This window comes from Fusarium musae, chromosome 2 (genome assembly GCF_019915245.1).
Source record: "Fusarium musae strain F31 chromosome 2, whole genome shotgun sequence".
Taxonomy (NCBI): Eukaryota; Fungi; Ascomycota; class Sordariomycetes; order Hypocreales; family Nectriaceae; genus Fusarium; species Fusarium musae.
In genome coordinates this window covers 3,567,574-3,594,497 of record NC_058388.1, presented here as the reverse complement: position 1 = coordinate 3,594,497, position 26,924 = coordinate 3,567,574, and the positions used below count along the sequence as shown (strand labels likewise).

Here is a 26,924-nt window from a genome sequence, read left to right as displayed (position 1 = left end):
GTAAGACATGCGCAGGACTAGAGATTTACCCATGCTGAAATGCGAGTAGAGGAAAGACAACGTCTAGCAGAAGCAGTTAAACATCACCAGATGCATCGTCATGCTATGACGGAACAACCTGAAGGTGCGACATGGCCTTGGCTTTGTTATTCTCATCTTATTAACGCCGCATCAGAACTTCTTGAAGCTGTGAGAGCAAGTCTACGAGCCAAAGTGGCAGCCCTTGCCGAAGATAATTGGATGTTTGAACCAGAAGAACAGCCCCGTGGTTAGCCCAGTCTTTTATTTACCTTACAACGCCTGCTGTCTATGTTTTTCTCAAGGCAATATGGTATACCAGCAACCTCACAGATCAGATTATCTAGTCCAGACCTTCCGCTGCGGGGGCATCTTGCCGCTGCGTAACCTGTTTACGCTTTGGCTTTTCTGGTTGGCCGCCACCGCCGAAGAAACCGCTCATCATATCCATAAGAGGGTTGCTCTGTCGAGGCTTGGACAGGCCGAAGTACATCTCTCCAACCATCTCAAGCGCCTCGGCCCATGTTCCCGCCTCGTTGATTTGTGTGGCATACTTGGACACCAAAGCACGGTAGAGTTCGGGCGCGCCGCGTTGGATAGCAAGAAGGAGAAAGCCAAGAAAGTTGTGTAGAGGCAGGCTTGGAAAGATGCGGATGGCACCAGCGGAGCTCGATACGTCTTGGACACCAAGGTTCGGGTTATCGTTGGAGAGGAAGCTGGTGAAGAGGCGGTAGCAGGTATTGGCAGCACGAACATTGCCAACGAGGAGATATGGGAGAACTGCGCGGCCGGCGAAGAGAGCCGCTTGATGAGGCTCGCTCTCCTTGTACCAATTATATTCCATCTTTGTCAGAATCTCGGGCGAGTCCTTGGTTCCCAATATCAAATGTTTCTCGGCCTCGTATGTATCGTGCTCCTCGGCATATAGTGAGCCAGCGACATGGTGAAGCTCAGGATCTCCAGCTGGGTATTCGCCAAATTTTGCTGACCAACTTTCCCCAATGATGTCAGTATGCTCGTTCGCGATAGCTAGTCAACACAACGACGCAGCACTTACGCTATGATTTCACCGATAAACTTCTTCCTCGTAGGCTCGCCAGCCTCGAATAGTCGTAGACACGTCAATAGTCGACCCTTGGCGGTAGCATCAGGTTTGAGTTCTGCCTGCTTGTAGACGTCAACCAGCATAGCACACAAATCTCCTCCACTACCACCCTGCCCCGCGCGCAGCAAAGCTTGGGATACATTGGAGAGAATATCGATCGCGGCAGGCCAGTTGGAGGTCTTGATGTATCGAGATGCCGCGACACGGGTCTGCTGTTGAGCTTCGTAATAATCACCCTCTTCGATCTTGGCCTGTAGCCGGGCAACTATGCGGTCAACCTTACTGGCCATGGTAGGCGTTTGTAGGGTGAGTGACTTGAGAAAAGCCTTGCCGTTTGGCAGCGATGTGACCGAAGAAATATATTATGTAGTGACGTAGAATACGTAACGATATTGAGGCGAGGTGTTGCAGCTCAGGTGGGTGACTGTTGGTGGAGGGGTTCAGGTTGGCTATTACCAGTACGTACCCGAAGCTTCAAGCTGGCCGGGCTCCGGCAGAAACAGTGGTCCACAGGAAAGGTCCACTTTCATAGGTAGCTCAGGCTCGATAGAAGCCAAGCCCCTCCATGGTCTGAATTTTCTGTCCTTGCCTTGACGTGAGAACCACGCGAGCCTCGCTCTTGGAATCCAAACTCTACACTGGGCCAGCTTCATGCTATCATGGGCTGTACCATTTCGGGAGATATCGTCTACTGGAATTGTATCGACTTCCCAGACGTGGACAGTGTAAGTTCCAGCTGGCCTTTGCCGCCTTTAGACTTGTCGTTATCCACGTGCCGGTATGCCAAAGCCTGGGCTGTTGTGCTGTCCCTCATCCATCCTGTGTAAAGCAACTGATTAAATTACATACCGAACTTGCATACAAACACGGAACTTTGAGCGTCGATCCATATCGATTGATTATGCTGGGCCAAAGTCAACGTCGTGGCGGAAGAGAGTTAAAACTAATGCAGTAAGGTTCGTTTCTACCCCACAAGGCTATCTTAAGCAGGTCATAGGCGGGTCCTATCAGTTTCGACTGATATAAGGAGCTCGCATTCACCTGTTTGCTACGTCTCAACTCTCCAACATCGATAGGCAGATAGTAATTTCTCGTTACACAGAATGCAGCTCAGCATTCATTTCCTACATAGGCTATCGACTCTTACGCCTATTCACAAATAGAAGCGTGATTAGTTTAGTGGTAAAATCCTCCTCTCCCATGGGAGGGTCCCGAGTTCGATTCTCGGATCACGCATGATCTTTTGCGTCTTGCAGGTTTACATTCTTTTTGACCGTTGAACAACATAAGCCATGGCAGTGGTGCTAATTGGAGCACTGTTCCTGATCAGAATATCGGTAATATGCTCGTGTTGCTGTGTTGCGTTCTCTGATATAAAGTATACTGTCTGAAGACTGTGTTGGCTTTAATTGCTTACATTTTATGTCATTTTGGAAAACTCTATTTCATTTAATAGTAAACTGTTGATATCTGCTGATATATCGACATGTGGGTATATGTAAGGTATACAATATCTGTAGTTATGGATGCTTTGACTTTCCAGTAGTTCCCTCCTCGGGGGCTTCTACCCGAACCGATAGCAGTCCGGCGTCTCCCCGCCGGGACCCCCAGTTCCCGCACGCTGTTACATGGACATCAATATGCCGAAGCCGGACTTATTAATACTTATTCATTCGATGTCGCTAGGCTTAAGTCCGCCTTTTATAAAGAGCTCAAGGCCTCGATCTCTTGGTTTCTGTCTTTGTTTATTTTGATCTCAATTGCTTTCCCAACCACGTCATACGCACTAGATATTATGGCCTCATCTGCCCTCCAGCGTAAGAAGATCATCTTAAGATCGTTAAAGCATCTCCCTAACAGCTCTTGTAGGTCTCGTACGCTTTGTACCTAGATCTAGTCCTTCCAAGATCCTTATCGGCCAGCCAGCAGACAAGGATATTGATGTTGGTGCTGCCTTACGCAAGGGTCAAGAGGTTGCAGTCAATGTTTGGTCAGGTTCATCAGTCCTATCCCCAGGATCCTCGACTGGTACTACCGAAACCATTGACCGCGTCCTGTCCCCTCTTGCCCAAAATGAGATCGGTACTATCCGGTGTGTCGGTCTGAATGTATGTTAAGCTACCTTACTCCTGAAACCCGCAGGATCTGACTCGCATTAGTACAGAAAGCACGCTGCGGAGTGTGGACTTGATCCCCCAGCAATCCCGGTCATCTTCATGTAAGCCTGGCTGATCAGTAACACAAGACTATGCTTTGAGTTGACCTGCAGATAGGAAGCCAGCGACAACGATCGTGGATCCTTGGCCAGCTCGTGGAACCATTCCCAAGCTGAGCCAGGTGGACGAGTCTGGCGACTACGAGGCAGAATTGGCTGTGGTAATTGGTAAGACGGCTAAGAACGTGAGCGAGGCCGAAGCTTTGGACTACGTTCTTGGATACACTGCCGCCAACGATGTTTCCAGCCGCACTCAGCAGCTAAACCAGTCTCAATGGTCCTTCTCAAAGAGCTTTGATGGGGCTTGTCCATTAGGTAGGTTCATCTGAGGCCATGATTGATTGAGCTAACAATTTCCCTATATAGGTCCAACACTGGTTCTCAAATCTCTTATTACAGATCCCACCAAGCTTCACATGCGAGGGTTAAAGAACGGCGAAGTGTATCAGGAGAGCGGCACTGAGTAAGTAGCACCACGCACAGTTATGCGAAGTTCCCCACTGACTTCACTCAGCGACCTCATCTTTTCTGTTCCTAAGATTATTAGCTGGCTGTCTCAAGGCACTACACTTCCCCCGGGAACTGTGATTGTCACTGGCACCCCCGCCGGTGTTGGAATGGGCCGAACCCCTAAGGATGCGCTCCGGCACGGCGACGAATTTGCGGTTGAGATTCTGCCTCATATTGGAACACTCACTAACATTTTTGAGAATGAGAAGAGTGGCTTCATGACCAAGTTGTAAGCAACAAGCCAGATAATTGTATAAATGATCGCTCTGCGTAATAGTTGGTTCAATGAATAAAACCTAAATATAAGATCATGAATGATGTTTCATAAGGATTACTGAACTAGTCAAAATAACGAGTACTGGCAACTGGCTTAATCAAGGAAAGCCAAGACGTGTCAGCGTGAGAACCACGTCATGTGTTGTCTCACTACTTGTATGCGCACCGTTCCGATTCTATCTCCATTGTAGACTATGTGCTCCCAATTGTCTGTCATACTATGGCTGCGCCTAATCTGGAGAATTCGTCTGACTATTCGCAAAATGAACATCACGGCTATTCTCCTGCAACCATTGTCATCCATTATTCTTCATCAAGAACATTAGAAAAATGTCGGCTCATGTTACTGTACCTCAGACGATGAAGGCGTTAAGACTGGTTGAGGTAAAGTTGTCTACCTAGATTTGTGCTTTGTGCGCTCGTTGACGTATTTAGTTTCATAAGACCTACACCCTTCTCCACGATGTCCCAGTGCCAAAACTAAAGCCCGATGAAGTCCTCACCCGTGTAGCAGCCGCTGGCTTTTGTCACACATAACTCATGGCTTATCATGGTATAACCCAGGTATCATTACCTTTCACCGGCTCTAATGAACCAGCCGGAACAATAGTCGCTCTTGGCTCTGATGTACCTGGGATATGGCATATAGGGGATCGTGTGGGAGTCACAAACTTTATGGATCCTTGCCACGGCTGCAACGGATGCAAATGGACTATGCAGAGTCTTGGGTCGCTCGATCCACGTTTCTGTGATAATAGGACAATGTGTGGCATCATTCGTCGTGATGGGGCCTTTGCCGAATACATGGCTTCCTGGCATGGTGCAATAGTGTCCTTGCCTGACAGCATAGGCTTTGAGCAGGCAGCCCCTTTGATGTGTGCCGGGGTGTGTTTCCCAGAGTTGAAAGTGTTCTATTGCCCTTGATATGCTGACAACCAATCTCAGGCAACCGTGTGGCATGCCACCAGGCAAATATAACAGAGGGCGAACTGTTGGCATCATCGGTATAGGTGGCCTTGGGATCTTGGGCACTCAATTCGCAAAGGCTAGAGGTTATAGGGTGATGGCTATTGACAGGCATGAGGTTGGTCTGAAGCTCGCTTCTGGAGTGCCCTCTCACCCCCAACCGGATATCGTACTCAAGCTTAATGACCCAGAAACTATTCAGAAGATCTCGGATTTCACTGATGGAATTGGTCTCAAAGCTACCATTGTATGCACCAGCGACGATACTGCCAATGACTGGGCTGCTCAACGCTTGCAACCAAGAGGAATATTAGTCGCTGCTGGCTTTCCTGAGCATGGCCTCAAATTCAACCCTATGAATCCCATCTTGAGAGAGATTTTCGTCAAGGGAACAGTCCATGGTAGCATGGATGAGACCCGAGAGATGATGGAATTTGTAGTCCAGCACGGGATATGCAGTCATTTGACCTTGCTCACGATGGAGGAGGCAGAAGATATCGCGGCCAAGTCAGAAGCTGACACTTTAATGGGCCGCCCTGTTGTCAAGATTGGAATGCACTGATTGGATTTAGCCTGGCATCCTTGTCAGTCCCTCTGCTGATCGATTGCGGCTGGAGAGGCATGAGAAATGCTCTGTTTTCAGGAATATCTGCCTCCGCATGTTGGCATGAGACAACCGTGCAGTTCCGAGCTTGTCGAATATCCAAATTAGTATCTCAACAGCGATCTTCTTAAATCACTGGTCAGGTGGTGCATTTAAATCATTAGTTTTGTTATTGAGGAGTTTTCTGGCTCCCGCTGCCAACCCTTCAGAAGAATATCAACATGGGGTTTCTCATAGGCCATATTCCATGTACATTGAACACAGTGTCTCCTGTCCGAATAGCAAGACTCACATAGCTTGAGTCCTTCCTGTATCACAAATATGCTTGTCCAAATGTCTAACTTCATTATTCAGCCCCGAATCACAAGTTCCAGGCATTGCCTGACGGTCGTCGTCCCTTCTCGTATAACCACTTGCTGTTCAACCCGACACTTGTTCGCTTGCCTCCAGCGGAACCGGGAGAGGCAGGGTCTGAGAAGAGGTTGGAAGAAGAGCTAGCTGCAAATGGGCTCGTTGACCCAAAAGAAGACCTTCTTCCATTGCCGAAACTGTTGATGCTCTTCTGGAAAAGGGGACTGCCCAACGGTGAGCCAGCCGCTCCCTGGATAAGAGGACTTCCTCGCCCAGAAAGAGGCGAACTGCCATAGCTTCCTCGGCTTCCAACAGAGCCACCTATGGAAGGCGTGCGTGAATATCGAGGAGGTGTGCTGAACTTCGCGTCGGGGGTTGGGGCAGCCGAGGAAGGGTCCAGGCCCAGCAGCTTGCGCTGAGCAGGTGTCAGAGGGATATCGGAGAGATCATCTTTCGGTCGAATCAGGGGTAGACACGCGATACCAATGTTGATAAATGGTACGAGGGTAAAAACGAACCAAGCCCAACTCAAGTATAACCTAAAAGAGCTAGGAACACTAAAGACTGGAGTTAACGACTGGTCGGTCGCAAAAGACCTTCGCGAAAACTCACACTTCAGAGCCAATGTAAAGCTTGGCTAAGACCTGCGAAAACCAAAATACTAGCAGCGCAACGACATTGTAGGCGATCTGGAGCACATTCTTCTCGGAGAAAGTCGTCGCATTACGACGCCTGGCGATCTCGTTGAGTCGTGGGTGACGCCAAGTACCTGGGCTGTCGGTCACTGGAGGACCGCCAATGGTAGTTGTTCTGACGGGAGTGGCCATGTTGGGTGCCTGGAGTTTGAAAGACGTGGACCGCTGCCGACAATAGTAATTTTGAATTTGGTTCTGTTGTTTGTTGAATATCCTTCAGTCTCTTGAACGCTCTGCAAGACTGGCCAGTTTTCTGCGATGTCTCGAAACCTTTTAAAAGGAGAATTTCCCGTCGTCAATATCCCTGTTGGTTAGTATGTATATCGTCCTGGCCGAAGCCGTGGTGAGCTTGGTTGCTCCCTTGGGTATGAGATTTGTTGATGTAAAGAGATGAGGGAGTACAATCCCCTGCTAGAAAACACAATGCCTAGGCCGCTGCTACACCTAGCTTATTAGCTCGGGTCGTTGCAGCGCGACCAGCACGGACCATGCTCAAGGTACAGTAGAAACAACGCCACAATATTACTTCAAGCCACAGCTCTTTCAGCCTCCTTGCTCCACCGAACACCTCTCTACCTGTCCTAAAGTACTTAGTACGGAGTCCCTAGTCGTGAATCAGGTACGACGGGCTCCCAGGCTGTGGTAATGTACCGTGACGCGCTCAGCAACTTCCCGGCTCGTGGGCGTCTCTGCTGCCCCAGGCAAACTAACGCAAGACAAGGAAAAGGCTGAGGAGAGGAACTGGCAACTTCGCTTCTTACTTCCATTCCCATCTCCATTTCTTCCCATCCTAAAGTATCAGCAAACTCCATAACCTTGACTCGTTCTATTTATTTCCAAAACACCAACACTGATACTATCATCGTTGTCGCATTCGCAGCCCGCAAACAATCTGCGCGCAATCTGGTCTTCGACGCAGTCATCATCAATCAATCCCCACCTCCATCTCCCTGCCAAACATTGATAGTCCGGCCGAATTGTCGTTTCGCGATGCACCGTTGATCAATCCAGACGATTTGAACTTGGACCTCTATTTCTCGCAACCCCTTGCGAATACCTTCGTTTTTTGTTAAACGCCACAACCACATACAATGGCGTCTCCTGCCTCCCTCGCTGCGACGTCTGAGGTTGATCCTCCCAGCTCACCCGGTCAGCCCGAAGCCAAGTCCTTTGTCTCACGAGCCATGACTGAGGACGACGATACTCAGATGGCCAATGCCACTCCCGATCCTCAAGAAAAATCGTCGCGAGGTAAAACAAAGTCATCACAAAATAAGGACGCCGCAAATCAACCGACGATTGGCAAGATACGCCATCTAAAGAAGGAAGATGGTGAGCCTCTCTGGAGAGAAGACATTCAATACGACTTCCTCAAGGCCGTGTTCGATAATGAACAATGCGTTTTTACCAATTCATATGAGCCGAAACGACTCCAGCGCCAATGCTTTGCCGACTTGTATATCGACACAATGTCCCGCAGCTCAAAGACCAGCAAGGTGCTTCGCGATAAACTGCTAAGTGATAGAGAAGCCGCAAAAGGAATGGCTATGGTGTGTCTTCTTGTCAACATGGGCCGAATGAATACCACTCTGAACTGTAAGGTCAATCTTCTCACTGTTCAAAACACCGCTAACGTTTCCAGTCTTCCCTGAGATGAGAGCTCAGCTCCGTACATACCATGCCATCCCTTCACTTCAAGCTCGCCAGGATCCCCATGCCTACAAGCAGCTTCAGGATGCACCTCGTCTTAAGTCTATTCTAAAAGGTGGTGCAGAAGATCGAGAGGAACCCAACTCTCTCGACAAAATTAAGCAGTTGGACACTCCTCGCACAAATCCTGTCAATCTTATATTTGTCATGTGCAACACAGCTCAGAAAATCGCCGAGCTTCACTTTCCTCGCCACCGCGAACTCCACGACCTGATCATGAGGACTGAATACACGAGCAAGTCGAGAGCGAATGCATTCCTCTGGCTTATGTGGTTTTATCTTGAATCTGATTTTACGGAAGAAGGCTGCGAGGAGAACCCTTTCGGGCCTGGAGTTGACTACGGGCTAGATGTTGCCAACCAGGGCGTACCTGAACTCGTGGAGATGACTCCAGAAGAGAAGGCAAAGGAGAACGTAGACACTGAAGAAGAGATTGAGTTTGGACGCTCCAAACAAAAGATGAGGGCGAAGATTCTTGAAATGGACCAGGCTCTCCTCAATGAAAGGGACACCAAGAGAAGCAAAATGCGACCATCTTTCGCTGATGAGGGTCCAGCCATCCTCCCCCGCATCAGGCCCTCGAAGCATGAGTCTGACATGGATAGCACACGGTCAACACCTCCGCCTAGAGGGCTTGGTCGCGGTCTTGCATCTAATCGCAGAGGCGCACCCCTCAAGTATCAGATCTTCGAGGCCACATCCCCGGCACATACTATCAATGAGGGAGTTGTTGCAAGAAAGCCCCGCCCCCCAACAGCCCATCAACTCGCTGTTGAGCGAAACAGGAGCCAGAGGGTCGAGTACATTCTTGACCGTGGTCTTCGCCGCCAACACCATAAGAGCCGAAAACTCAGGCGACAAGATGGTGCTGTGTTCAGAGCCTATCAAAGACTACAGGTCCAAGAAGATCCCTTTGAAGACAGTGATGATGAAACCTCGACTCCTCGGAACCTAGCGTATGGAGACAAGACTCCAGGGCCATTCAGGGAGAAGGGCGTGGGTGGTCTTTGTCTTCTGACAAAGGAGAAAGATGACTTTGGCGAAGAAGTTAGTGCCTACGCCGGGGCGTTGAGACGGGCGACAAGACGTCTAGCTCGTTGGGGGCCACGATCATCGGAACTTGGTGTCATTGCCCCAGTCAAGCGACCCAGACCAAAGAAACCAGAAGAGGACGATGGAGATATTGATCTGGATGACGAAATGGATAAGCAGAACGGTGATGCTAACGGCGATGTTACACTTGGGGATGTCACAGTGGGAGACATGACGGCTGGCGATATTACCATGGGAGACGTTACAATGGATGATGCCGAGATCGAAGATCAGACAGTTCTTCACGACGACGAAGACGTAGACGATGCCGATAGAACAGAGGTCATGGGAGATTCAGACGTGGATTAGGAGTCTACCAGAAGAAGAGGAACAAGAAGAAGCAGCAGAAGACGGCGTGTGTAACTCTACTTGGAAGGCATAAAGGAATGTTTAGCGATTTACAGAAGCTATCGCGGCGGGATTGGGATTGGGATTGGAGTTGGTTTTCTTTACTATTTCTCCCCCAGTTTTAAGGTGTAATTGTACGGCGTTGAAAGAACCACGCATGCACAGAGGTTGCGGTGAGGAACAATGGGGAAAAGCAATGCTATTTTCCTTAGTGGTTTGCAAAAATAGCCAATAGATTTATATATTTGACCAGGCTGGAGATATTTGGAATCGCGAATACAAATACGAGAACGAAGCTATGAGCTGGCAGACGGATTTCACATGGCTAGAAAATTGCGGTCGGAAACGCGATGCGGAACGGTCAAGATGTTGATGGGCTAATCCCGGGGCCGGGCGGCTCCAGGGTCCAACTCAGAACGGCTTATTAAGTTAATTTCCGGGGCTCAACAGAAATTGTGAACTAATAGCCCCCTTCGTCGCGCGATTGAAATTGCGACGACTTGTTCCTTTCAACTTGTTCAATTTGGTCGGTCAACACAATGGCAAAGAACAAGTCAAAGTCAAAGTCCTCTGCGACCTCCGCGTCGCAGGGCAGCGGCCTCAACAAGCTCCTCCTGGTTCTCGGTCTCCTCACAGCTCTCCTGAGCTCTGTCGTCTACTTTGTCGAGCAGAACCTGAACCAGTTCTACATCTTCGACCTCGATCACCTCGACGATCTCTCTAAGCGAGCCATCGCTAAGCACGGAGAGGACACCCGATCGGTTGTGCAGTACATCGTCACGGAGCTCAACGAGAAGGTTCCCGAGCACATCAACCTCAAGGAGGAATGGGTCTTTAACAACGCTGGTGGTGCTATGGGTGCCATGTACATCATCCACGCCAGCGTTACCGAGTACCTCATCATATTTGGTATGTTTGTCTGTTGCAATTGCTTATCAATCGCTAACATTCTGTCAACCAGGCACTGCCATTGGTACTGAGGGCCACACTGGTCGCCACACCGCCGACGACTACTTCCACATCCTTTCTGGAACTCAGCTGGCTTACGTCCCTGGCGAGTACAAGGCTGAAGTGTACCCCGCCGGCAGCATCCACCACCTTCGCCGCGGCGATGTCAAGCAGTACAAGATGCCCGAGGGCTGCTTTGCGCTCGAGTACGCTCGCGGCTGGATCCCTCCCATGCTCTTCTTTGGCTTTGCCGACGGCCTTTCCAGCACCCTCGACTTCCCTACACTCTGGGATACCACCCGCATCACTGGTCGCGAGATGATCAACAACTTGCTCAAGGGCAAGCTGTAGGGAAATGCTTAGGTCTTGTGGAAATGGAATGACCTTCAGATCGTAGGGCATTGTGTGTTTACCAATCCGGGAGCTTAAAAGAAATGCAATAGACTTGGATATTCAAAAAGGGCTTTTGTCGTGGCTGTATCATTAGACTTATTACTTGGAAAGATACCAGCTAGAGTGGATTCATGTTAGGATCCTAAAATTGTTTCAAGCATCCTTCTCGATTATGCGACCCACAGTGCTGTGCAAGTGTTCTGCATGATGTCTGCAAAACTCATCTTTCATTCTGGATCATTTCTGATAATGACATCAATGTACGATCAGACATACCCTTGAAATAGAAGCTTTCATCAGCAAATGGTAGGACGAGAAGACTGACTGGCTACGGCTTGGCCTTCCTGAAAATGCTTTGATGTCCTATAGATGGTTGGGAAGAAGAACTTCGCGATGTTCAGAGTCTCAAGTCATTGAATGGTTTGCTGGATTCCTGGAGCCATGTCTATGCGTAAAATAAGATTGTCGACTGTGTTGCCCAGGCTCGCCTATTGTTTGGTACTATCGAAAGAAGATACCCGTTTTGAGTAGAGTGTCGGCTTCTTTGTCAACTGGTATCTCACCATGAACAGTTGTATGTCCATCGAAGGCTTGCCAACAAATTGGTGTAGCCTGGTGGCTCACTAATCGTTGTTGTATTTCTGTTTGGATGGATCGACTCTTCTTCTTCTTCTTCGTTGTTCATCATATCAAGTCGCTGTCTGGGTCGTCGAAGAGCTAGTCGATGAATACCCCCATCAAGTCATAGTGTCATCCTCAGGAAAAATAGTCTGTGTCGACAGAACTTCGATGCAAGAAGCGATCACTGGACTCATTGCCAGTATTTTGACAACACGTTGGCTCTGTTCCGATGCCTGGACGTACACCTGATCTATATCTCACCTTGTATTGGCCTGGTATTGCAGCTGACGAAGAGCCTTCTGGTTGACTCCATGACTCCGGGGCTTGCTGTTCGGTAATGCGAATTGTGTTATTGCAGTACTTGCTGCTTGTCCCTAGGTCTAAACTTGACGATGGCATTATGACTATATCTAACGCCAGGCTTGTCGGTTACCACCGAAAGAGAAGAGGAACAAAAAACGCCTTACAGCGAGACTCTGGCACAGTGATCATGGACTTGATGAAGAACGACATGTCGATTTATAATTATAAAAACGCAGGATCGCTGGAGAAATGTTGACAGTCTTCGAAGCATAGAGTATTATGTAAATCAGACCTCTTTGCAAACAAACAGCTCGAGAAAACAGTAGGCAACCACCGTGTGCTAGAAGCTTGAAACCACTGAGTTTACAGGATCATTATTCAAGCGCATACCAGGACCATACAAAAGAGATGTACTATCTAGTGGACTCACTTCTGACTACCGAACCTGGCATTATGCGGATGTTTGGGACTCTTGGTATTTGCCTTAATTCGAGGTTGATGTACCTGCGACGAAGCTGCTGCCAGAGCCAACAGCTTTTGGGCTACAGCGTCACCAGGCTGCTGATGGGTCAATTGTCCGATGATATCCGCTTTATGATGATTTCTATGTCACAACTGCCATATTAAGCAAATTACATTTGATAAACAAAGATCTACTCCGGTCTGTCTCTCTGATCATGTTGTTAGAAGCGGCGACTTGGCAATCCGACAGTTCTGTATGGGTGGTTTTACTGATCCTGTCCAATCGAATTGCTGCAAATCATTGCTTGTTGAAAGAAGCTTAAATTAAGCTGCATCCAAGGATTACTGTAGTGCGGGGCGATTGGGCGGGAATAGGAAGGTGGCAGTCTACAGAACAGACGGCAGAGCTGGAGATGGTCTCGTGTGGTGGTCTGCTAGGTAATCAATACGGTAGGTAGGTGTTTTTGGTGACGGGCAAGAAAATGATATTGTACATGTCAAGGGATATCTTGATCTAACGATACTGACCTAGGTACGTTGGCCGTTCAAACCCTCGAGGAAGATTCTGTCCACCTGGTAGCATGAAGTCAAGAAGAACCATCGGCTCGTGCTATGTAAATCGTTGGGTATAAGGGTTGCAAGCTATACCCTGGAGTAATTTTCGTATCCCATTGGTACGAACCCTTATCATGGCCGACCAGACAACCTTAAACCGACTGCAACACGGAAATCCAATGCCATCCCTTACTTATCTATTCCCCATTTATCATGCCCAGACTTACAAAAGTTCTTAACGTTCCATGGATCTTCTTATGCCAAGATTCAGCAACAACCACCAGCACCTAGCACCCGTAGCACCCCCAGTGTCTGTCTCGGCATCCTCGTTATCACCGGACGGCTGTAGGCTGGCTAATCAGGAACGTTTTGACTGCTTCAGATGCATACTGAGTTTAGCTCCGTAACCTTTGTGTCGCATTGTCGGAGTCATATCCTAACTTGGATCCCACAGATAAGGGCCATACGGTTTGCCAAGTCGAAGGCATCAATACCTCGACACTCTGGTCCTTATCAAAGGAAGACCCTCACAACCAGATGTGAAGGTCGCACAGCTCTTTGTGATTTTACTGATGCAATATCGCAACTGTAGAGCTTCAAAATGTTAGCCTATCTATGTACATACCTAGGTGGCGTCCTCAAGTCTTATACAAACCATATCGCCCATATGCAGAAATAAATTTCCCGAACATTGGCTAACATTGGCAAGCTAAAGGACGCTACCAAGAACTTTTTTGTCTTTGCCAAGTAAATGTGAGACTAGTATACTGCAAAAGTTCAACCTCATCCTAACATGGAGCGTTTAGATTGTACATACAGTGGTACATGATGCCCTACCAACAGTATGCCCATCGCTTCCTTGATGGCCGTAAAATCCTGTCTCGACTATCAAACAAGCTGCATGAGATATCTTGGCAGGATGAGAAGGAGTCCACCCTTGTCGTGAGGCTCCTGGTATCAAGCCTTTTATAGTAGGTAGCAATTACGACCTTCTTCTTTCACTCCATCCTTGCAGTCGATACGTCCTCCTGACGTTCAATATGCATATCTCGCGTCTTCTCGTCAGATCTGGCGTCTTGGCTTTGTCCAACTGCCTCCCTCTGGCTTCTTATTCGATGCCGATCGTACTCGGTGCTATCCGGTGTACAAGGTCCATTACGGTAGCATTGTCCGACACTCCAAAATATATAAAAGGTCTCTCCCCGTAACGAAGTTCTCTGGCTGTTATCTGGCAGAGTGCTGTTGTATCGACCTCTATCTTGTCTCATTCTTGCGGCCCCAAAGATCCGCACACACACGACCATGGCGCCTGCAGGAGACAGTCTCGCTGAGCCCATAACGGTGGCCGGTCTCCGAGCTGAAGTCCTTGACGAGAAACGAGCTTCTATCTCTGCCGAGAAGAGAGCCTCTATCGCCACCGACCCTCGTCCAGCCACTGCAGATGCGGGAGCTGTTGGCCCCGCTGGTGGTGTCACACCAGATGGTCAGTTCCCAACTGCTGAGGAACTAGACACTTTGCGCCGAGTCCCGAACAAGATTCCCATAAAGCTGTTCAGTATCGCATTTATTGAGTTGTGCGAGCGCTTCTCTTACTATGGTTCGACAGTTGTTTGTAAGTCTTAACTCAGCATCGGCAACATAAGTTCAGTCGTGTTAACTCAAAAAGTCACCAACTTCATTCAGCAGAAGCTCCCCGAAGGCTCGACCACGGGTGCTGACCCTGAACAGCCTGGCGCTCTCGGTATGGGTCAGCGCGCCTCGACCGGAATTACCACGTTCAACCAGTTCTGGCAATACTTTATGCCCCTTCTCGGTGCCTATATTGCTGACCAGTACTGGGGCCGTTATAAGACCATTAGCTGGGCACTCGGAATCGACATTATTGGCCACCTCATCTTAATCATATCCGCAATCCCCCCTGTGATCGATAACCAAGGTGGTGCCCTTGGTGCCATGATCGTTGCTATCATAGTTATCGGTTTTGGTACTGGCGGTTTCAAACCTAACGTCAATCCTCTTATTGTTGAGCAGCTCGGTGAGCAATATATGCATGTCAAGACTCTCAAATCGGGCGAACGCGTTGTCGTCGACCCGGCTGTGACCATCGAACGGGTTTACATGTGTAAGTATCCTCGAGATGATCAACACTTCGCAACTAACACGATCCAAAGGGTTCTATTGGGCAATTAACATAGGGGCTTTAGTCGGACAGGTTACTGTAAGTGTTTTATAAAAAGCGGATGTTGGTTTGTGCAGAAAAGTATTCAGGGGTGGTGAGGGCGCAATCACCATGCCACCTCGGAATAGCTTCACTCAACACCCCAAACCCCGACTCCTATTCCTATCGTAAACGACGAGTCTAATCAACCAATAGATGGTCTTCGCCGAGAAATATGTCGGATTTTGGTTGTCTTATACGCTCCCAACCTTCATGCTCTGTTTGTGTCCGCTCGTGATGTGGTTAAATCGCCACAATTATGAGCGGCGCCCCCCTGCAGGATCTGTTCTTGCACCCGCTCTGAAGACTTGGTTTCTGGCCCAGGAGGGTTGCTGGAGCATCAATCCGTTTGCAACCTGGAAGAACCTTCACCGAGATGACTTTTGGGAGAGAGTTAAGCCATCAAACTTCAGCCATGAAAACCGTCCCAAGTGGATGACTTTTGACGACGCCTGGGTCGATGAGCTCAGCCGAGGTTTCAATGCATGTGCTGTCTTCTGCTGGTACCCTATTTTCTGGCTCTGCTATAATCAGAGTAAGTGTTATCACATTGTGATGAATTGTGTGAAGACTAACTGAGCTAACTAGTCAACAATAACCTCATCTCTCAGGCGGCCGTCATGGAACGTCATGGCGTTCCCAATGATATTCTTTCGAATCTCAATCCTTTCGCTCTTTTGATCTTCATCCCGCTTAATGATTTCTTCATTTACCCTGCCCTCAGAAAGGCTGGTATTCGCTTTACTCCCATCAAGAAGATCACAGCTGGCTTCTTCACTGGAGCTGCTGCTATGATCTGGGCTGCAGTTGTCCAGCACTACATCTACCAGAAGTCCGAGTGCGGTAAGTATGCTTCTGGCGAAGATTGCACAGCCGTGGAAATCAATGTTTGGGCTCAAACCGGTAGTTATGTTCTCATTGCTCTCTCTGAGGTGTTTGCATCTATCACTTCTCTTGAGTATGCTTTCTCAAAGGCTCCCAAGAACATGCGGTCCATGGTCCAGGCCGTGGCTCTTTTCATGACAGCTTTCTCTGCTGCCCTCGGACAAGCTCTCGTTGGTCTTGCGGCCGATCCTCTTCTTGTTTGGAACTACGGTGTCGTCGCAATCCTCGCCGTCATTGCAGGAACTTGCTTCTGGCTACAATTCCGAAGCCTTGATATTCACGAAGATGATCTCAATGCTCTCCCTGAGGGCCATGCTGGTGCCACTGCTGATGAGGAGGCTCCGTTGGGGAGCAAGCGAGTTGATGAGTAAGACCGACAGAGGGGAACCCCTGCAGATGCTGCATTACATTAGTTTGAGGTATTTCTCAAGGTATCAAGGCTATAGGACACATCCATGAATAAACTTGATGGGTTTCTTGTAATGTGTCGTAGCAATTACAAAGTACCAGCTCTGCTCACAACGTGAAGTGTGAAGTATCCCCGCTTGTACTACCTTAGTCTAAGGGATTGCAGAAAACTTAGGGCTGAATCTTAAGCAATAAAACCATTTAGATAAGTTTAAGTAAGCTAAATAAATTTAAATAAGTTTAGGTAAGCTTAGTGTATTTTAAAAAGAATATTTAGAAGAGGTATAATAAGTTAGGTGGGATCTTTGACCATGTGGTTGTTGATACTAACGAATGATCTTGGATATTCTGACTACCTGAGACCTCTTTCCGAGTGAGAAGCTAGTTCAATTAAATAATTCACTCGCTATTCTACCTGAAAAAAGAAAGATCTATTCAAGATTATACCGCCATCAATGGCTGGCTTAAAGTCTTGAAAATAGGGGGTGCTCAGGGTCATGTTACTAATCCTCACTATTGGCAAGTCACCGCAGACCAAGCCTCTAAATAACCTATGGCTGGTAGTATTTATTGCCTTTGGAGTATTTGGATCCGGTGAGCTTTTCGATAGGTATGCTAAACAAATTTTGTAGCAAGAGTCAGGGCCATTGAACCCAAATGCCCAATACACCACACCAGAGCGTCCACAATTGAAACATTGATTCAACTGTTTTGTCTCCTTTAGCCACTCGATATGCAGCTTTTGTGATGTTGGCATCCAGTGTTGGCTTTGGGCCAGTGGTAATGCACAGTTGAGTCTTAGATTCCCAAGGTTTGAGAACTCCGGTGTCAGAGTACGAATGTCGTAAGCGGACTGTTTTTGTATGGGATTGGCTGATGGCATTGTTCCCAGGAACAATACTATTACCTGTTCTGCAATGGTTGTGGTTATTCAGTTGCCAGGTGTAACCTCAAACAGAGATAGGAGCCGAAAGTCGGGTTCGACGTCGTCCTGACATATCGCTTGATAGTGTCGTGATCTCTTGCACTCGGGAATACTATCATATGCCATGCGCAGCTGGCGCTCGCGATGCTGCACACGCCCATAGATTCCGATAAATGCTTTTATGCAACACTGGATTCAACATAGATACCGGTGACCTCATCCGTATCGACTCGCATTGCGATATCGATATACACTCCCCATAGCTTGAAGCTACCGTCAACAAGCGGAAGATATAGAAGATCGGTTGGTGAAAAGTTATCTGCGCCTAGCACAGACTTGACAACATCGGGAACGCTTCTCAAAAATGCAGCAGTAAGATCTTCGACTTCGAGTCTCTGTAAAACGTTCATGACAACTTTTGTCATTAGTTTTTTTGGTCTAATTCCCATCGGAGTGTGGTATTTGCTGGTCGGCGAATGCTTTGGGGTTGGTAAGGATACTGGTACATTTATCGTTGAATCTTCGAACATTAGCAGCATTGATTGCAATTTGGCCATTGGGCACGAAATGACTTAGGTCACTGGAAGGCTTTTGTTTGTCGCGTCGCAATCGAGGAGCCCAGTCAATGGTTATCTCCTCTTCCTCCTCATCAGATTCTACATCTTGTTCAGGTGCAGTACCAAGGGAGTCAATCATCTCTTGCTCCCCGGAGTCGCTCATGCCTTTAATACAACCTAGTCTGTATGCCCTGCGTGTATCTCAAAGACAATACCATATGTCACACATCACACGTTATAAATTTTACAAAGGAGACAAGTTGTGGTCAAAAAGGTATCACTTCTTGCTCATGTTCCCATCCCAGTCGAGATTAAAAAAACTCAAAACAAAACAGATAGCAAAGCGCAATTTCATGAAACCCGCCCCCCGAACCTGTCTCCATTTCCCATGGAGCTCGCCATGCTTCTTCTGCCTTAAATGATGGCATTGTAGGCTCGGCCGATCTTTCGAGCCTTCATGAATTTCCTTAGTGATGGTATAACTAGCGCTCCTCAAAATAGTCACTAATAAGTTGACACTTCAGTGTCCGCTGGTTGACACGTAACTCATGTGGGATGCGCGGGGGGTTGCCAGTGCCCTCCTTAGCGAACCGGACGGTACGCATTCGTGCAAGGGGAATGATGAGTTCCGAGTTGTACCTGTTGACGCGAGCTCCTCGCACTTATCCAAGTTGACAATGGCCTTCGCCTTCGTGACTCCATACTTGAATCGGACGAACTCGGAGCTCACAGTCAGGCCACACTCATCTTTCCAGCAAGTCTCGAAGTCCTTGCCTTGCGAGTTGGGTTCAAACTTGACACTCATATATACTGGTCATTATGCCATTCATTGAGGGTTTATCTACAAGTCTTGACCTCGCTTTTCAAAGGCGTGACAGGTAGGTTCGTGATAAAGTAGCCAGCAGCTACAGACGTTGCTTTAAGTTTTTTGACGTTCAAAACAGGTATGGTGATCATGTGGGCATCTGAGTCCCAGAGACTGGACACCTTTTCAAAGATTGACTCTTGTATCTTGTCCGAGATGACCTGCGCGGTTGTTCCAGAGAAAGGTCGGGCATTACACCACTCTTGCAGAAGGTCATGGAAGCTGTGATTCTCCTGTTCTGAAAGGTCCTCCGGTCCAGCAATAATGCTGCTGGCCGCACGGTTGGCAACTTCGCCGATGGACATGTTGATAAAAGTTTCCCAAGTTCAGCCTTTAATCAGGGAGTTATATAAGTCGAATGGGCTTGTAAGCTTACTGAGAGGTGTTGAAAAATCTTTGGTTAAATTATTACAAGACCATGAAATAGTTAGGATGCAAGGAAGAAAAAGAGACGGTTGTATTCTTTCTGTTCTAGTAGCATGATAATTAGATTTCAGTTACATGAATACGCTTTCTATTGATGAATTGGATCTTATTGCTGTGAGTCCGTAACACACTGGCACAGTGATTCAGCCTCCCTCAAAGGCGGTGGAGTCATGGAGCCTCGATGAATAAAATGTCCGTGGAGATCATGGTTATGTTGACCTTGGTTTATTTCGGTCAACATGGTCTTGGTTCGCTGTAGAGATACCTCACCTTCATCGAGTTTGGAATTAGGGCCCACGAAGTGACTCTGTGTAGACGTCCATCAAGACGCCAATGTAAAAGGAGTATATCGACTCAGTCTTGGGAGGCGCCTTCATCGACTTCGTCAGGTGTTTTATCCCGTTTGACCCTAGTTTGGGGGAGAGCACAAGCCCTCTTCTCCGTGCGGCACATTATGAAAATGGTATACTCGCGGTCTATACCACATATCACGCGGATAGATATCTCCATACAGCTCCATCCATTCTTCATCTTCTCTCTTGGTTGGTTGGCGAGCGCAGACCGGGCATTTAGATACTGCCTTCCAGCCTTTCCATCCAACGAGGTGGCTATTAGTCGGCCTGGGGACACGACATGTTCCATAGACCTCCTCGGCGCCGCCGTCTGCCAATATTTCGGGTTATCGTTATCGCTGCCGTGAGTTCTTAGATGCAGGTAACAACCTGCGCATCGCATATCCTGACCCCAGAAACGAAAGGTGCGCGCATTTGCAGGAGTTCTTGGCTCTTCGCATGCTGGATTCCCACATACATCAGGGTTGCCCTAGCCAACCCAGACCTCGTGCATCCTTGCATCAGTAGTAAGATCGGGGCACTTCTCCTCGTTGTGCTTGTATAGATGGAGCCAACAGGCAGCGCAACGTCTAGCTTCAAAAAGGCCTTTCCTTCTCTTTTCATCTGGCAGATTGGTGACTCGGCGCCCACAGTCAAAACAGTGGTCCTCTTGGTTTGTTTCATTCAACCATTCTTGATAAATGGTCCTATTGCAAGGTAACCAATGCTGAGGCCAAGGGCAGAGCTCTGTTCGAGCCGATACCGGCGAAGTCAGAAAGACCTGGGATTCCATGTCTGCTTTCTTGGAAGAGATTCAGCTGATTCGGATAGGCCCATGACACTGTTGAGAGGTATATCATAAGCACTTGCTCAGCGAGAATTGTTGCAACCGCGTTGCCACGGATCACTTCAAAGAGTGAGACTGTTCGGAAGCGTGGAGTGGCATCGTATATGCAGGCCATACTATAATGGTGACACTTAACATCTCTTGGCAGGTCATTAGAATTTCTCAATGAGAGCTGTCGGTGGATGACGACACGACCGGAGATCCCAAGGTACCCTTTGTATCCCAGGCTAGAGCTAACATAAATACCCTCAGTTTGGTCTAGTTATGTCATTTTTGATAATAACGTCCAGGTAAACACCCCAGAAACAAAAGCTTTCATCGACAATTGGAAGATCGAGAAGATCAATAGGTAGAAAGCCTGGTTTTCCCCGGATGCTCTTCACGAGCTCTGGTAGAGAGGAAATGGCAGAAGACATACCGGGGTGTTAAAAGTAACTAAGAAAAGGCTCTCCTAAGCTAATACAAAATTGACCTAAGTTCATCTTAAAGTTCCATAAATATTTCATCCTTCAGGGTTGTGGTCCGGAATTTTGCGAGACTGGGGAGATTCAATAGCCCCGAACTACTCTTGGAAAGAGGCTGGATTGGTTTCGGTATGACCAAGCTAGGTACCGTTGGTCTTCCTCAGCTACCTCTTGCTCGGATCTGCTCAGACAAGCCTCATTGTTTCTCATACTTGGCCACGCTACCGCTTACTCGGTGCTATAGGAAGATTTACAGTCCACTTCAGAACAAGGACTGAGTTAGACTACTGCTTCTTAGTAGGTAGCGTTGGGAGGGAGACCAAGTCCTCATCTAAGCTCTAGTACTTAAATATATGGTTAAAGAAGCTCTTTCAAGGCTCTATTAATATAAACTAAGTATGTTACTTACTTTCAGGGCGAGCGTTGCACCACTCCTAGAGCAGATCGTTGAAGGATATCCTCTCGAGCCAAGCAAAATCGCCCTCGCAATGGGTGGGTGTCCCCGCGGCTGGGCTGGCGCAGGTATTGGCGTCTTTGAGGACTTTATTAGGGGTGATTACAGCTAGAACCACTATCAAATACCATCAGAACTCATTTCATGATAAGAGAAACAGTTGATGAATATGTTCTCCATGGTCTTCACGTGTTTGAGGCCAGGATTACGTGTCAAAGATAATCATCATGGCTTTTAAAGCCTCGTTTCATTCAGAATGAGCCGCAGCTATACCTCCTCGATCCCCCTATCCCCTACAGTCAACTAAACCGGGGTGACAGTCAGACTCAGCTATTCGGAAATGCTGAATATATGGTGCAACAAGAACGTCAACAAGAGATAAGAGGTAGGTATGATTGATGTACTAAAAACTTAATAACTAACCGCCTAGAAAAAAACCGACCGTTCTTTTATTCAGAGGTTTGATAGTCTAGCTCAGGTACCCTTGCCATCAGTGGTCGCTGAAAGAAGGAGGAAACTCGAAGAAGAGCGTGACAATATCAATAAACAAAGCGTATGTCACCCAGTTGATCCCGACGAGATCATCGAGGAAAACATCGGACTTGACTCAATACGGGATATCAAATGAACTCCATACAAGGTATCCTAAGCTTAGTAAAGATATCCTAAACGTGTGCTAATTTGCCTACGTCTTTTTGATCGTTGGGATTAAGGTCCTGGATTTTCTTTCCTCCCCTGGCTTCATTGTAAAAAAGAACAGTAGTCTCCTTGTCGTGGATAGCCAGCAAGGATCAATATCCCTGATGTTCGGAATATGTCGTTGGCAAGAGTATTACATCGTTCACTTCAGTCATCCTCTTGCCTAAGCAATATCATAGAGGCTTGATTAGCCTTCAGAGACCTAGGGCACTTTCGATTAAGCCTCGAATAACTGCTCAAACTTCTGGATATCCGGCTCGACTCCGCGGCCTTGATAGGAAATACACACTGTAACAAGTTGTGTATCTTATCAGTTGCAGGTGAGGCATGTGATATCCCAGTGTCCGAGCCCCTGGGGTCCTGATTAGAACAATTCTTGGGGTTGATCTCTGCCAGAATTGTTTGATATGCACAGAATTGAACTCGCTGTTGACTATTCTTTAACTTATAATAAACTCGCTCTAATTGTCTCGTTGTTGAAGACCTTCTCTTGGTATTGGACTCAGGATCCTGATAGATAAGGAGAGGCATAACAGATAAACACCCTGACCACCCTCTCCTGCATTGCCCCTAATCATGCTAGATAACGGAGAGTTCGTCCCCTTGTCACCCCGGATTTCTCCCCCACGCGGCGTGTAACCGGACGGCCGTGGCGATAATCTTGGCGATTCTTTGATTCCGGGGTAGTTAACGTGGCAATTCTCGTCCTTGTGTGATTCTTGCCATATGATCTAAACTTCACCAAGAAAGCATACAAGAACCACGTATGATAATCATTCACAAAGCAAGTCCCCCAAGAACAAACTCAACCCCACGCGCTCTTACATGGGAGCCACGTTTGACGGTACGGAGGGCGGATACGCGGGGTGGTAAATGGTGTTGCCATGATATACTGTTAAACCTTGTTATGACAAACCAGCATCTAGATGTAAGGGGCCAGATAAACATAGTGGTGTTATGCATGACGAGGTGGTCGTTTATTAATCTGTTAGTCCTGGTTCTAAAATGGCCGCATATAAGAAGCAGCTAAGTTCCCCGTTTCATTTCAGCCCCGTTGAGGCAGCCATCCGTCTTCCATGCTCACTTTGTATACTATCGTTCTATCACACGTACTCTTTCGTCAGCTCGTTGTTGGGCGTGCGTCTTACTCAAGAGCACTCAGATATTTAAGCAGAGCCTCTGTCATCTAGATTGACGGTGACCTTGGAGCAAGAGGCTTCTAACAAGTCCGGTGGTATCTGATCTCAGTCTCACTCAGTTGCACGAGCATCGGTTGCAAACAAATGCTACCTCCAACGCACATCACAAGCTAGAGACACAATAAACTGAGGCAAAGGTGATTCGTTACTTTTATTTCATCCATTGACAAGTCATAATAAAATCGTTCAGGTTCCTAGACCAAACCTACGCCGGTAGGGACGCCTCTCCAAAAACACAACTCCTGCCGAAATGCAATGCCGCGTCGCCAGGTCTGCTCCGTTCCGTAATCGCCTCAGGACTGCGCCTCTAGATTCCGATGGACTAACTCTTCTTTTTTAACCCCTTTCCTGCTTTTGATGTCGTATTTTAGCCAAGATCCAGACGCCATGGGTTTCCATTATGCTAACCACTCTTCCTCGTCCCGCTTGCGTCCTTTTATGACAAGGCCGTCGTCATTATCGTCGTCGCTATCATCGTCACCGTCGTGGATTCTCAGTTGCTCGACGTGGGTTGCTGTGTTGTGCACGTCCTCATCGTCACTCGCGTCATCATCCAGCATCCATGTGAGACCGTTTGCTTCCTCTTCTATGGGGAACATCTCACGTGCGTATTCTTCGATACCTCGAGGGCCTTCCCACAACTCCAAGGCTTCGCTTGGGCAACTGACTTCGACCTTGGGGTCGCCAAAGTAAGGCGGTTGCTTTCGAGGATCTTTCTGATTTGGGTCGAACAGTTTCTCCAGACCGACGAGCTGTTCCCGGTAGCCCTCAGGGATTCGAACCTTGATTTCAATGGGGCCTCGCACGTAGCGCACAGGACGACCGACTCCTTTGGAGAAGAGTCGACACACCTCCTTGGGTGTCAAGTATTCGTATGCAAGTGCAATGCGCTCTCCATTCCATTTGCTTGGTCCATCCTTGAAGATTTGCAGGACCGCGGGACCAACATCGTGTTCGGCGTCTAACCAGGGTAGCTTGGCGTCAGGATGGAAAGGTGCTTGCCATTTGAACGAGCCGTCCTTTTGCAGATCCATGCAGAAAAGGGGATACTGAAGAGAGGTAAAGTTGTTGTTGTAGATGCCAGTGTACACAAAAGTGGCTGGTATTCTGAGTTTGCGCACATATTGCTCAACCTCATGCTTGGCGGCCCAGAGGGGTAATGAGGGCCATTCGGGGTTGTAAGCACCATGATCGGGCATGGACGAGTACACGTAGTGTTGAATTCCCGCGCGCTTAGCGGCATCGGCTAGTGCCTTTCCGATTTGGATCTCGTCACCGTAAAAAGTTGTATTTATGAAGGCAAGTTGTGCGCCGCGGAACAGACTTGCGATCAAGTCGTAGTTGACGCCGACACCGGCCAGCGGGCCGTGCTTGGTAACATCACGGTTTGCTTCAGAGGGCTGATGTCTTGTGTAGAGCTCGCCAACAAATACGGTAACATTAGGATTTCCCGAAACTTCAGCAGCGACGACACCGTCGAGATTTCTCAACTGAGCGCGCACATGATAACCAACGGCAGTGGCGACGCGAATGAAGGACGCAGCCTGTCGCCCGCTGGCGTTGATGACAGCGATCGTCTTGTCCGGGTTTGACATGAGCCTCTTATAAGGACGGAAAGTTAAAGAATTGTTCCTTGAATTTGCGAGCGGAGAAGAATCGGAATAAGAAGATCTGGAGTGCTTGTGCTGCTTGTAAAAAACAGCAGGTTGAGCCTGAGCCTGGACCTGGTCGCCGGGTATTCGAATGGGGATGCTGGCGGTCATGGACCCGTTTAGTTGAGCGGGCATGCTATAGCAGTGCGCTGATGCACTCTCTGTGTGAGCGGGAAGAAAAAGAAAATATCACGTCGCTATCGGAACTTGACTCGAGGGCTGAAGCCACCGGCCACGGAGCGGAGACAGAAAGACCTTTATTAGCCGGGTCGGAACAGAGCCAGAGCCGGTATTATGTCGGGGGGTGGTCCACGGGATGCCGGTTTGGGAGGCAAAACAAGATATGACCACCAAGTGAAGGGTAAATTTGAAAGGTACAGGCGACGGTCTGTACGTAAAAACTCAAGTGTGGTGGTGGATCAGAGGGTGAGTGAGCCAATGCAGGTGCGGAAGCCAAACCACCAGCAGACAGCAGGGTATTAGGTATTGGTGGTGGTCTGTCTACTCGAAGCCGAGGAGGGAGAAGTAGGAGATCGTGAGAAAAGTCGAGAAGAGGGAGAAGAGGGGGAGGAAAATATAGAGAAACCCAGACAGGACACAACAAAGCGACTGTCGACTAGTAAACTCGAAACCCCAGTAAAAGAAATAAAAAAGAGGTCACGATGCTCCGTCGCGGCGTTTGCGCCAGGCCAGGCTTGCGCTCAGCGTGCAGTGCAGTGTGCGCGCCCCAGTTCCTAGGTGGATTTAAATAGGTAAGGCAATGGTAATCCAACAAACAACCCTGACCCAATGTGCGGTTGTGGGTGAAGGTGGAATTGGGAAAAGGTTCTAGCGTGGTGCTTTCAGGGTCCTGTAAGCGACGACGCAGCTTCAAAGGTAAGGGTTCGAATGCGTAGCGAAGAGAGCCGAGAACTCAGATAATGAAGTCAAACTGAGATGGACTGAGTCGAGAGGATGGATGATTCGACTTGCAGCTGTAACAAGGGGTTCCGTTGCACCGGTCAAGGTCGATCTCCTGCAAGAGATATATGGTCAAGTCGTCGTTCACGAATAGACACGAGAGCTGGGCTCTGCGCAAGTATAAGATAGGTCGGCTGCTGCGAGCGACTTCGGTCGGTGTGCGTAAGTAAGGCAGCGTAGCAAATCCGAGCAGGAGCAGAACCTATGCCTATGTAAGGTATTCAAATGTAGGTAGGTATGGGTTGGATGGTATGGTAAGGTATGGTATGGGTGGTGTCGGTTATGGCGTGCGGTTGCAGGTTGATAGCGAGGGGGTGTAACGACATCACAACCAAGGTGTAGAGATAGCGCCGAGTCCTTGAAACTAACCTCACACTCACACTCAGTCGGTGGGTACAGGTATGGATATCACTGAATGAAGCCACACACAAAGGCCCTCGTGGGTACGATCTGGGGCCGACACCAAAAACATGATGGCGTCGATGAAGTCCAAAAAGGTTGTAGCTAGAGAGGGCCAAGACAAAAGCTGCAAGTAGCTCGAAAAGAATGAAGGGATCAAGAACAACCTTGACGATGAATGAGGGATCTAAGCTAAGCTGACCACTTATTAACTTGTACGGGAAAATCTACCCTCAACTTTTATTTAAGTATGTATTAGTTCAAGCTTGGCGGCAAGTATACGCTACAGTTCAGTTTGTCTACGTGACGATTAACCCCGTAGCATAAGGCAGCGAATGAAATTGTTTGCTTCGTTTCTTATCATTCATCCTGCGGGTATTTAGCTTTGTCTCATTCAAGGACGGTTCCTGATTTGGCGGGGTATCGCAACAACAGCAACACTCAAGAGCTTACACAAATAGG

General features: G+C 48.2%; 10 protein-coding genes and 1 non-coding gene across 11 annotated transcripts; 6 read left to right on the top strand and 5 right to left on the bottom strand.

The window, feature by feature from the left end:
• Nucleotides 1-361: 361 nt before the first annotated feature.
• On the bottom strand, nucleotides 362-1,413 carry J7337_003001 (uncharacterized protein; the record flags this gene model as incomplete). Its single annotated transcript, XM_044820725.1, has 2 exons — nucleotides 362-1,010; nucleotides 1,076-1,413. The coding sequence occupies 2 exons, from the start codon at nucleotides 1,411-1,413 to the stop codon at nucleotides 362-364; spliced, it is 987 nt and encodes a 328-aa protein (XP_044685025.1).
• An 875-nt stretch (nucleotides 1,414-2,288) lies between these two features.
• J7337_003000 lies at nucleotides 2,289-2,359 on the top strand. Its single transcript has one exon. It is a non-coding gene; the product is annotated as a tRNA-Gly (tRNA).
• Nucleotides 2,360-2,918: 559 nt separating this feature from the next.
• J7337_002999 (uncharacterized protein) lies at nucleotides 2,919-4,081 on the top strand (the record flags this gene model as incomplete). Its single annotated transcript, XM_044820724.1, has 5 exons — nucleotides 2,919-2,940; nucleotides 2,993-3,231; nucleotides 3,401-3,653; nucleotides 3,705-3,801; nucleotides 3,853-4,081. The coding sequence occupies 5 exons, from the start codon at nucleotides 2,919-2,921 to the stop codon at nucleotides 4,079-4,081; spliced, it is 840 nt and encodes a 279-aa protein (XP_044685024.1).
• A 1,001-nt stretch (nucleotides 4,082-5,082) lies between these two features.
• J7337_002998 (uncharacterized protein) lies at nucleotides 5,083-5,652 on the top strand (the record flags this gene model as incomplete). The annotated part of the gene is made up of 1 exon (XM_044820723.1): nucleotides 5,083-5,652. The coding sequence occupies one exon, from the start codon at nucleotides 5,083-5,085 to the stop codon at nucleotides 5,650-5,652; it is 570 nt and encodes a 189-aa protein (XP_044685023.1).
• Nucleotides 5,653-6,055: 403 nt separating this feature from the next.
• J7337_002997 (uncharacterized protein) lies at nucleotides 6,056-6,872 on the bottom strand (the record flags this gene model as incomplete). Its single annotated transcript, XM_044820722.1, has 2 exons — nucleotides 6,056-6,602; nucleotides 6,658-6,872. The coding sequence occupies 2 exons, from the start codon at nucleotides 6,870-6,872 to the stop codon at nucleotides 6,056-6,058; spliced, it is 762 nt and encodes a 253-aa protein (XP_044685022.1).
• A 959-nt stretch (nucleotides 6,873-7,831) lies between these two features.
• Nucleotides 7,832-9,851, top strand: J7337_002996 (uncharacterized protein; the record flags this gene model as incomplete). Its single annotated transcript, XM_044820721.1, has 2 exons — nucleotides 7,832-8,336; nucleotides 8,383-9,851. 2 exons carry the CDS (start codon nucleotides 7,832-7,834, stop codon nucleotides 9,849-9,851), a joined length of 1,974 nt encoding a protein of 657 aa, XP_044685021.1.
• A 578-nt stretch (nucleotides 9,852-10,429) lies between these two features.
• ERG1 (Squalene epoxidase) lies at nucleotides 10,430-11,189 on the top strand (the record flags this gene model as incomplete). Its single annotated transcript, XM_044820720.1, has 2 exons — nucleotides 10,430-10,799; nucleotides 10,852-11,189. The coding sequence occupies 2 exons, from the start codon at nucleotides 10,430-10,432 to the stop codon at nucleotides 11,187-11,189; spliced, it is 708 nt and encodes a 235-aa protein (XP_044685020.1).
• A 3,285-nt stretch (nucleotides 11,190-14,474) lies between these two features.
• J7337_002994 (uncharacterized protein) lies at nucleotides 14,475-16,646 on the top strand (the record flags this gene model as incomplete). Its single annotated transcript, XM_044820719.1, has 5 exons — nucleotides 14,475-14,784; nucleotides 14,839-15,294; nucleotides 15,377-15,390; nucleotides 15,547-15,925; nucleotides 15,979-16,646. 5 exons carry the CDS (start codon nucleotides 14,475-14,477, stop codon nucleotides 16,644-16,646), a joined length of 1,827 nt encoding a protein of 608 aa, XP_044685019.1.
• A 1,141-nt stretch (nucleotides 16,647-17,787) lies between these two features.
• J7337_002993 (uncharacterized protein) lies at nucleotides 17,788-18,328 on the bottom strand (the record flags this gene model as incomplete). The annotated part of the gene is made up of 2 exons (XM_044820718.1): nucleotides 17,788-18,023; nucleotides 18,115-18,328. 2 exons carry the CDS (start codon nucleotides 18,326-18,328, stop codon nucleotides 17,788-17,790), a joined length of 450 nt encoding a protein of 149 aa, XP_044685018.1.
• A 357-nt stretch (nucleotides 18,329-18,685) lies between these two features.
• On the bottom strand, nucleotides 18,686-19,335 carry J7337_002992 (uncharacterized protein; the record flags this gene model as incomplete). Its single annotated transcript, XM_044820717.1, has 2 exons — nucleotides 18,686-18,975; nucleotides 19,011-19,335. 2 exons carry the CDS (start codon nucleotides 19,333-19,335, stop codon nucleotides 18,686-18,688), a joined length of 615 nt encoding a protein of 204 aa, XP_044685017.1.
• A 4,514-nt stretch (nucleotides 19,336-23,849) lies between these two features.
• J7337_002991 (uncharacterized protein) lies at nucleotides 23,850-25,238 on the bottom strand (the record flags this gene model as incomplete). The annotated part of the gene is made up of 1 exon (XM_044820716.1): nucleotides 23,850-25,238. One exon carries the CDS (start codon nucleotides 25,236-25,238, stop codon nucleotides 23,850-23,852), a length of 1,389 nt encoding a protein of 462 aa, XP_044685016.1.
• Between the last annotated feature and the right edge of the window lie 1,686 nt (nucleotides 25,239-26,924).